The sequence below is a fragment of the Schistosoma mansoni genome, chromosome 1 (genome assembly GCF_000237925.1).
Source record: "Schistosoma mansoni strain Puerto Rico chromosome 1, complete genome".
Lineage (NCBI taxonomy): Eukaryota > Metazoa > Platyhelminthes > Trematoda > Strigeidida > Schistosomatidae > Schistosoma > Schistosoma mansoni.
Genome location: NC_031495.1, coordinates 35,931,674 through 35,943,032, shown reverse-complemented (window position 1 = coordinate 35,943,032; position 11,359 = coordinate 35,931,674). Strand labels below are relative to the sequence as shown.

Here is an 11,359-nt window from a genome sequence, read left to right as displayed (position 1 = left end):
AACTGGATGTACCTGCATCCAACATCAACTCCGGGATGCAGGTACATCCAGTTGACGAGTCCCAAATAGGGCGAAACGCGCATCCTGGATCTCAATGCTAGCCACAATCCATCTTTGCTTAAAAAGCTTGTGACAATATCGAGGCAATCCGCACAGGATGTACATATGCCAATAAGAGACTGATCAAATGCAGTCCTAAACGACAATGGGAAGATACAAGCAAACAACACCAAGTGAATTTATAGTCAAGAGTTCAGCATAGGAAGTAGCCCAAACGTGAATAAATAGATTTTTAAATAATAATTGCAAGAAATTACGCAGTAAAAAGTCATCTAAATAATCAGAATATAGACGAAAAGAGGCAAAGGACGAAAAATAAATACAGGACGTAAGTAAATCAGCGAAATGGTTTAATAAGTCATTTCCAGACAACTAAAGGACAGGGGTGTCACTTTTTTCTGAACACATGAACTGGAGTTATAGACTCGGATCCATATAGCTTCTGCGATATGGGCAAGACGAAATCGAATCTTATTGAGAATTGACGAAAGTATGTTGCGTCGTGCTCGTTCGGCGAGGCCTCCAATTCTGTAGTGCCGCGATTCGTTAATCGTTTTCTTCGATAACCGTTATAATTCTAATCTTAACGGTGCGTAAAATCAGAAGACAAAGGATAGCAGCAACTACAGTTTATTGTCGAATAACTCAGGTTAGAAAGCTAACAACACCTGAGCGAATATCAACGAGCGAGTGAGCGGCAAGCGAGTGAACAGGCGAACAAGCGAAGGAAACGAACGAGGAGCAAGCGAGCGAATAGTAAGCAATTACATAGGCAATTTATAAGTCAAATTTAATAAGGGCACAGCAAAGCAAAACAAAGACTGATAATAATATTTGCGTGTGTACACATATGGGGAGGAGTATGAGTCATCGAATGATATTTAAGCAGTCAACATTTCGGATAGTGTCATGTGCTCTAGTGGTATAGCCGTGCAAAGAATATGCAAATTGTTACTATCCAAATAACGATGTCTGTTAAGTAAGTTATAAAAAGGGCTTAACCAAAATTGACTATAATCGGAATTGATTATAGGATGGTTGCTATAATTATATGATAAATCACTTGAGACTGTAGTTTTATCGACCGTATGACCACTGTTAACTGTGTGTGCCAACATAGAGCTGTGTATCACGTTTGTCTGACCCTGCCCCATAAGTAAGTTTTGGATTAACTCTAGTAGTCAAACATTTCCGTAATTACTGGAATCTTTGTTTACGTATATGTCACCATGAGGTCGTTAGTGGAAGTTTATCGGATAAAATAATCTTTACATAAGGTTTGCTCATCGTGAAATGTTTTTTACATTTATTTCGTCTAGATGGATCGCCTTTGTATGTTCACTATATAGAGTTACAGCAACGCATTCGCTAAATAATAATGTATGTAATCCGATTCGGGTTACTGATGTTATCTAACTGCGTAAACGAAAGCGTAGTTCGATTCTGTGGTTTATTGATTAAACGCTAAATGGCTAACCAGTAATTTTTATGCTTTCTCACATAACAAACGTAATGATTAAGGTTGAACTCTGCTCAAACTCAATTCAAAACAGTATTGATAAATATTTCAAACATATAGGTCGTCTGCTAAGCAGTTTATCCCCTTTCTCTTTTTGATTTGTTAAACACAATGAAAGTTGACGTTTGGAGATGCTTAATCTTCGCTACTAAATATGTGTTTCATATTTCTAATTTGATTATAGGTTTGTTACAATTGTGTGACTTCATAGAGGATTGTGAACATGTTAAACTAACACAGCGTATACTCCATCTGTTAGGGCGGGAGGGACCTTACCTCAAACGTCCTCGTCAATTTACGCGTTACATTTACAATAGAGTTATGCTCGAGTCAGCTCCCATTAAGTGCACAGCTACAACAGCTCTGGCGAGATTTGCTGCACACAATGAGGAATTACTTCCGAGTATTCTTGTACTTCTTAAACGGTATACACAATTTTCTTTGTCTGGTTTTTTATAAATTTTTGTTCATGTTGAGCTTTGTTAGATTTGGCAATAGCACTTCGTACAAACTTCGAATATTTCTGTAATGTAGAATCCAACATAGTGTTAGTAAAGCGACGTACAAAATTTAATTTGGATAAACAATTAACAGGTGAGGATTTCAAAAAACCATGGGACATTTCAATGTAAGGATAGGTGTTAAAAATCTTGCAGTAATCGGATAATTTTTAAAAACTTAGGTCTGCCTTTTTTTCTACCAGAGGATCTAGAAGTTCAATATTCGCAGCTTCACATTTTATCGTTTACATCTTATGACATTTTGAATTAATTAGACCTGTGTTTGAATTGACATGGTTTACGTAAAACAAACAATCATATGTGAGACTTTAAATAAACAAAAAGTTAATAGTTAATCATTTATTTGTTTTGTCAACTCAGATTCTTTTGTTACCTGCCCACTAAAGATTGATAGTTATTTATGACAAAACGTACTATAAAGTATACTACTAAACTTCAGCATCACTACTTAGATGATTCACACTGATATCGTAAAGTGATCTGAACGCCGAATGAGTTTTCTTGGTTTTTGAATGAACTCATAAACGTTGCTTTTTGGACTCATTCGAACTAGTGCAATTTAGTGCAAAGACAGTAATAAGAACGACGTCGGTAAAAACGATGTATGACTTTTCAATTTAGACAAATGGGTATGAATTATAATGTACTTGTCCCCTCGTCCTGCGAGGATAGTCAAATAACGAAATTTAGCACCCACCGCTGTGCTTCCGTTTCAATTCTAAAATATTTAGCATGGTGATGGCTGACAAGCTTTTCAAGACCCATTAGTATTATGAAGGAGTTAATGGACAATATTAGTCAGTCAGTCATACGCAACGCAAAATCTGGCGGTGAGACTAATTTAGGGACGACCTTTGAGGGATTCTTAAGTGACCCTGAGAATTTCAGCCAACTTACACGGGTTAAATGAGGGTTTTAAATAACTGTCATAAATTAGGGTTAGGATTTGCTGTTGAGCGTGAGGGTTAGTAACAAGGATCACGGTTTTCATTACGAACTGATACCAGCTATCATGCCAAAATGCTATTTAGCCTTATGGCTGAGTGAATTTCGCGCCAAAATTTAAATACATAGAATGTAAGGGCAGACAAAAATAAGTGTACCTGTGCCATTGCGAACGATTTTGGGCCATTTCATCCACCAAGGCTTCCAAGATAGGTCAAGCGATCGACGTACCCAATCATTTCACTGGCGCAGACCAATCCTGGAGTTACATTCTGCACTGAGATGGAGAGAAACGCTTGCATTGTTGCTCAAGGTGGTCTGAAGCCTGCATTTTTGTCCGTGTCTTCACCTAACAGAACTATATCACCTTCGAATTCTAAGTCAATAAGTGAGTGAGATTTGTACGGAGCATACTGCATGTTTATCACAGTCGTTTCTTGTGCATATCAGTTTTATTCGCGACAGTATTCCGAACATGAATGCAATTGATAATTACATCAAAAACGTTTATTAATAGATGATGCATTCAAATGCCGGTCACTCTTTTCCTTCACGAAGGCTTTCTGACATATCCTTTGCCTTCTTTCTAGCATTTCGAATTCACCATTCTGTTGTTAGTGTTGTGTCCCCTGAATCAGATATAGTTGAGAGGCTTTTGATCAACGACTAATCTCGCTATTATTTTTTCTGTATATTCAAAAAACGGATCCTTTTGATGGCTTTTGTTTTGACTTACCTTCAAAACCATCTTGTTTCTGTTTTTCCTCTGCCTAGAATTATGATTGATGAAGACGATGAGGTTCGTGATCGCGCAGCTTTCTACTACTATATTTTATCAAATAACCAAGTAGCATTAAAATCTGCTTACCTTTTAAGTGAAGAAATGCATCTAAGTCCATCTGGTTTAGAGCGTGCTTTGTTGGATTATGTGCATAACTCCCACACAGTTGCTGGTAGTCCTTTCTCTTTGACGACAGTCCCAATAGCTGATATTGTTCAGCCAAATGACCTTAGTTCTGCCATTGAATCGGATGTTGTAAAGATTAAAGGTAAGCAAAACTGTCTTATGCGTAGTAATAATGGTCGAAGCTAGTATTCAATGTGAATTTTACCTTAAAATTAAAAGTTCGTTGACATCGTTTGAAATCGTTACCGAGTCTAAGATGGTGTTTTATATGAGCCATTTTTGGTGTGGTAGTTTTATTTGTATACTTATCGCCTATCACATCTTCGCTGTTCTGTGATCAGCCTAAAAGTATATTACTTTAAAATTTCAAAACCACTATAAATAATAACTAGTAGTCTACTATGATTTTAAATTAAGAATCCCACCGTAGAACTGATTTGGTTTGTGTAAATGAGGTAATCAAATACTACAGCTAAATTAGAAAAGATTAAGAACAATCACACCACAGTATGGCGGCACTCTTTTGAGACGCTGACCATTGGTTTAAACTATGTGGAGAGTTAAAACGTTTATCGTGATGATTTAGACACGTGTTCAGTGGTTCAATATCAGATAATACGACCCGGAATTATTTGCTGTGATAGATACACTCTCACTTATCATTTCTCCGCTGCAAAATACATTGACATGTATAGTCCCAAGTTACTATCTTCTTTCCAGTTCGATATATTCATTTGTTTTTTCAAAATTATCAAGACAAAGTACTTTGTTATTTTCTCAATAAATTCTGATGTCATTGTTTTCAAGCTAAACCTAATGCGATGGCTGGTGAAGGTCGAAACACATCACTTGCTTCTCAGATGTCAGGAAAACGTATTCAAGATTCATTTGCTGAGCAGCTGGCATCTATACCCGAATTTTCTGATCTTGGCTCTATATTCAAATCTTCCTCCCCGGTAGAATTAACTGAATCTGACACTGAATATGTAGTAACATGCATAAAACATTTATTCTCAAGGCATTTAGTCTTGCAGGTGAGTCAGATTTCCAAGCATTTATTAGCAATCATGAAACACTTTTTACACACAAACACAATTGGTTTTAATCAGTAAGCTCTGAATTATTTTCCGTTAATTTAATTGCTGAGGCCTATATAGTTCGACGATACCGATATCATTTCGTTTGATCCAGAAAACAGTGAGGATGAGTCAATGCATCACATTTGCGTTTTGTTTTCCTGACAGCTCTTTATTTCTCATTATATTTTCTTGAGGTTACGATTCTACGTTCTAAGTTCTTAAAGGTTAAGACCATAGCTGTTATATAAGCAGTCCGGATTCGTCTCTTCTTAGTCTTGTCACATCAAACAATATAGATTGTCAAGTAAATCAATACCGTGTAGAAGTGAGCAACTTCCTGTTTATTCTCTGCTCTCTCTAATTTCATTCAACCATTTGTTTCAGTTTGATTGTATCAATACAATGGCAGACCAAGTCTTGGAGAATGTCTATGTCTCGTGCGAGCCGGACGACTCCCTGTTTAATATTGTCTGCACAGTACCTTGCAAAAGCTTAAAGTATAATTCTCCCGCTGTGACGTATGTTCTAGTTGAGTTGCCGGAGGATCTGGAATGTCATTCTGCTACTTTTATCAACACATTGAAATTTACTATCAAAGATACTGACTCTGACCCTTCGGATCCTGGTTTGCCAGATGAATATCAAGTAAGTTATTTGTGGATCTTTCTACCACCCAATGGAGATTTGTGTTACGCATCGTGTCATCAACTATGATTCTGTAAATATAATTTATCTTTCACTAAGTCATTCTGTAAAATAAATCCTGAAAAAAACCCAGCAATTCGGCATGTCAAGACTATATACTTGTATTGTTTATCACAGTCAATAGAGATATATTGTTTTTCTGCAGCTATCTCGCATATCGGACGTATACAATAATTAGTTAGAAGACGTACGATCACTTTTAGTGTGAACGCTGCTTAGCCAAATCTGCTCATCGTTTTCTAAATATCTCAATAGACGTTTACAAGAAATATTTTATCCATATAATACACCTAATTTTGCACACGCGACTACAAGTGCAGGAGACGACCAGTGTAGCAACAGCCTCAGCAGCAGTAGGTCTCAACATACACAAAGGGAAAAGCAAGATTCTCTAATACTACACAACATGCACCAACCAAATCACACTTGACGGAGAAGCTTTGGAGAATGTAAAAACCTTTACATATCTGGGCAGCATCATTGATGAACACGGTGGATCTGATGCAGATGTGAGGGCAAGGATCGGCAAAGCAAGAGCAGCATATTTACAACTGAAGAACATCTGGAACTCAAAACAATTGTCAACCAACACCAAAGTCAGAATTTTTAATACTAATGTCAAGACAGTTCTACTGTATGGGGCGGAAACTTGGAGAACTACGAAAGCCATCATCCAGAAGATACAAGTGTTTATTAACAGTTGTCTACGCAAAATGCTTCGAATCCGTTGGCCAGACACTATCAGAAACAACCTACTGTGGGAGAGAAGAAACCAGGAAGCGCTGGAAGTGGATAGGACCCACATTGAGGAAAGCACCCAACTGCGTCACAAGGCAAGGCCAAAGGAAGACCAAAGAACACATTACGCCGAGAAATGGAGACAGATATGAGAAGAATGAACAACAACTAGATAGAACTAAAAAGGAAGGCCCAGGACAGAGTGGGTTGGAGAATGCTGGTCGGTGGCCTATGCTCCATTGGGATTAACAGATGTAAGTATTTCACCTAATTCTGTAGTTACATGACTGGACGATTGTTTTAGTACTCGGAAATCATTAGGAGTTTGGATGAACGTGATACTTTGTTAACTGTCAGTATTAACAATAATAATAATAATTCCAAAGGTTCAACTTGCTTCATATTTGATCCACTTTAAACCTCACGCGTTTAACAAACGTAGTCATTGCTTTTCAGCAAGTAGTCTTTTAGCTCTGAAAAATACTAAGTTGTATCAAGTGAAGTATTTGGTAATTCATATGAAGTCCCATCAATATTGTTAATTCACTCAATATTAAGTTACAAGACGCATTTTTAACCGGACATTGTCAATAAAGTAACTAAGTGGTGAAAAGTGGATCCGTTTTGTGTTCCAGATAAACGTAAACAAATTGCAGTTGTATGTTAGTGAAGCGAAAAACACTTTATTACGTTGGGAATATCATATAATAATTAATTCATTTTTGTACTGTTTGTTTGAATCTTCCCATCGATGTTTAGGACGGCATTTGATCAGTATCCTATTAGCATATGTGCATCCTGTGCGGATTGCTTTGAGCCACAAGCTTTTAAAGTGAAGATGGATAATGGCTAGCAGTGGAATCCAAGATGAGTGTTTCAACACCGCAAACGGTGCTGGGTTGCAGTCCTGGAGTAAACATCAACTATGAGATGTAGGTAAATCCAACGTACAAGTCACAAATAGGACGAAACGCACGACCTGGACTCCACTGTTAGCCATCATCCATCCCTGTTTATCAAATAACAATTAAGTTAACGTCGCTAAGTATGCTTTTCTTTTATAGCGTATACATCATACCCATTATCCACTTGTTATAATTTCCCTAATTACAACCCAGCTATTCCTATTGCTTAGTATTCTTGGACATCAATTCACTCGACATGTCCCCAAATAAAAACATGGTTGAACAGGGAAATATTGTATTCCAAATAACAAGGGTAGATGGAAGTAAGAAGCATAGTAAGAAATACGTTAGTATATTTATAGTTTTTACATGAAAATATTCTTGAGTGTTCTCCAAGTATCGACTAGCGCTGATTGTAATGGAATCAGGCAATCAGCGTGCGTCAACACAATCGTGAATTGAGCATGCTCTAATCCAATCTGTGTCCCGCTAACACTTTTCTGGTTACTCAGTTTCTAACACTTTTTCCAACTTTTATAACAGTTGGAAGACCTGGTCCTAGGTATCTCAGACCATATTCAACGTGTTTCAAAACAAAACTTTACAGTGGCCTGGCAGGAACTCAGCCCTGAAAGTGAAGTAGAAGAGACGTATATGCTGGTGAAGCACAAGACTATTAAAGGTACGCAAAACTTTACTGTTGATACTTTATCTTATATTTGCAGCCTGTTACTTCGAAAAAATTAACAATTAATTACACAGATTAATACGAACCCAGTGTGAGCATCAAAATTTTGGACATTCTATTAACTTCAATTAAGGTTATTTAATTCTCGAAACAAAAGTATTAAGTATCTTAATGAAGTCAAATATATCAATATATGTGTCCCCAGACAGGGTATATTATATTATGCTGTATTTTAGAGTAAATCCTGTTGATTGCGATAGAAACAGATTATATCTTATAATCACAATAGGGAGTTTTTAACATTTTAAAACTACATGGAGATCCTTAAGTTTTACCCTCTTCTTGTCACCTACTCAAAATTTGTAGGGCTTACTATTGTTTTGTTAAATGAAAATGTCTAGTGAATTTAACACATTTTCCTCGTTAACAAACTTTAAAACTGATCTCTTTTTTTGCCTTAAAAATGGTGTTAATGTGTGAGAGAAATGAATGCACTTTACCTTGGTCTACTCAAGCCGGCGACCATACCACGTTGAAAGCACGGGTTTTCAGGAATTGATCTTCTACCAGGAGGTCCACTTATCGACTTAGAATATGCAAATGACATAGTCCTGTTTGGTGAAGACGCTGACAAAATACAGTCTTCTGTTAGAACTAAGTAATAATGCCAGGATGTTTGGGATGCGTTTCTCCCCATCCAAATGTAAATTGTTACTCCAGGACTGGCCTGCATCAACACCTGAACTAAGGATAGCGAGTGAAGTAGTCGAACGCGTGGACAACTTCACTTATCTTGGAAGTCTGATCAGCCCTAATGAGTTGGTGTCTGACGAAATCTCTGCACAGACTCAGAAAGCTCGTCTAGTTTTCGCCAACTTCACCTATGAAGAAGGCGAGATATCCGTCTATCAATTAAGGGACAAGTATACTGTGCAGCAATTCATTCTGTTCTACTTTACGGCTGAAAAACGTGGCTATTAAGAGTAGAAGATATTTGTAAGTTACTAGTACTTGACCACAGATGTCTCAGAAATATTGATCGCATCTGCTGGGATAACCGGGTAAGTAAATAATAGTGAGGTTAGACACAGAGTATTAGGGAATGATGGTAAAACAGTTGATGAGGTCATGAACCTTAATCGACTGAGATGGTTGGGCCACGTGTTACGTATGCCTAAACACCGATTACCACGACGCGCTATGTTGACTAGTATTAACGATGGTTGAAAGAGTTAGGGGCGGCCAAACCATAACGTGGCATCAGTGCTTGAAGTCACTAACTTCTAGTCTGAGCCATGTTGTTAGATGAAAACTACTTGGTTGGGGTCCGTGTGACTATCGTAACCAATGGTTGGAGACACTGGGTAACATGGCCCAGAATCGATCACAATGGCATAGGTGTATACACTCTTTGTCTTCCCTTAAACTGTGAGATTAAAAGACAGAAATATATCCATTCACAATACTGTAGTCGGAGTACGGAGCACTGACGTATCAACAACTCCTTAGCCAAAAATATACAAAAGAGTAAACTACATTATTTCCCCATTCACTGTAAGACAATGAAAAATCGAACACTATAATAAATCGAGACAAACACAAGCGAAAAGCTATTGTATCATAGGTCTTCAACAATACTTCTCTTTTACTAATATTATCCATGCCCTCTAGCAGGTATCACTCTTATTTGAGTAATCAGTGAGTTTGGATGGCATTCAAATGATTACATTTACTGATAAATGGATATTGAAGTCAAAATTTGGACCCTCATTTGAACGATAAGCCATATCGCATGACAGTTGAAAACCCATTAAGAGACATATAAGGCTCTAGACAAAGTGAAGACTAACCTTGCAAAAGCATATCATATGACATTACAAACTTATGATAAAATTAAGTAAGTGGACTACCTTAACACACTGAATGATCGCTTTGGTTGTAATGAGAAAGGGAAACTTTGAAGACACTATAACAACTAAGCTTTACGGCTGCGAAACGTGGCCATTAAGAGTAGAAGATACTCGTAGGTTACTAGTATTTGACCACAGATGCCTCAGAAATATTGATCGCATCTGCTGGGATCACCGGGTAAGTAATAGTGAGGTTAGACACAGGGTATTAGGGAATGAGGGTAAATCAGTTGATGAGGTCATGAATCTTCATCGACTGAGATGGTTGGGCCATGTGTTACGTATGCCTGAACACCGATTACCACGACGCGCTATGCTGACTAGTGTAGGATATGGTTGGAAGAGAGTTAGGGGCGGCCAAACCAAAACATGGCATCAGTGTTTGAAGTCACTAACTTCTAGTCTGAGCCATGTTGTTAGATGAAGACTACCTGGTTGGGGTCCGCGTGACTATCGTAACCAATGGTTGGAGACTCTGGGTGACATAGCTCAGAATCGATCACAATGGCGTAGGTGTATACACTCTTTATCTTCCCTTAAACTATGAGATTAAAAATGCTTCATAACTTTTTTCCTTCCTATACTATATCCTTATATACAACCTTTCTTTATATACTACCACCACTAAATTAACTACTATTAATCCGGTGTTGATCTTGTTGTGCTAACGAGGTATGGCAACTTGGACCGATGCATATATGTGCCTGGTCCTACGTTGTAGCTGACTGACTGGTCTACTCAATTGACGGAATTAAGCTAAGGTTATTGTTTTTATTTAGTGCGCAATTAAGAGTTAAATTACTTTTGACAGAACATGAGTGAATTGTTTGTAATTTAGTTTTTTTTGGGGAGTAGGGCAAAATTTACTATGTAGCTGTTCATGATCATCAAACGATTTCTACACATATGTATATATCGAATCCTCATGCTTTTTCGCTTAAAATCACTAGTTATTTCCTCATATTTTAGAAACGATGCGTCAAATTATCGAACACCTTGGACTTCAGCCTTGTGATCAAACTGATCATATGCCTCATGAAGGAAAGTCATCTCATCAGCTCCTTCTGTCCGGGGTATATCGTGGTGGATACCAAGTTTTGGCCTTATGTAAACTTGCTAAAGTATTGTCTGATGCATCCCCTCATTCAAACGAACAGGGCGTAACTTTCCAAATCACAGTACGTTCATCTGATCCCGTTGTTAGCCGAATAATAGCTGATGCCATCGGTTGAGTTGTCATACTGAAAGACTTCCTTATTACTATATGACATCCTACTTATGTATTGTATTAATTCTTTGTTTCTTACATTGGACTAATGGTAATCACTTTGTTTACAAATTTAATCAAACTACAAAGCTGTTGCTAATACCACTCGCTGAAT

At 37.5% G+C, this 11,359-nt stretch overlaps 1 protein-coding gene across 1 annotated transcript in view; it reads left to right on the top strand.

Annotated features, from left to right (window-relative positions):
- Nucleotides 1-11,345, top strand: part of Smp_092770 (putative coatomer gamma subunit) — a 17,906-nt gene extending 6,561 nt beyond the window's left edge. Inside the window, exons 11-16 of the mRNA XM_018794243.1 lie at nt 1,764-2,004; nt 3,820-4,094; nt 4,760-4,986; nt 5,416-5,676; nt 7,923-8,061; nt 10,947-11,345. Coding sequence (XP_018648675.1) covers nt 1,764-2,004; nt 3,820-4,094; nt 4,760-4,986; nt 5,416-5,676; nt 7,923-8,061; nt 10,947-11,209 — 1,406 coding nt within the window. The 3' untranslated portion in view covers nt 11,210-11,345. The remainder of the gene's footprint in view (nt 1-1,763; nt 2,005-3,819; nt 4,095-4,759; nt 4,987-5,415; nt 5,677-7,922; nt 8,062-10,946) is intronic.
- Nucleotides 11,346-11,359: the final 14 nt, after the last annotated feature.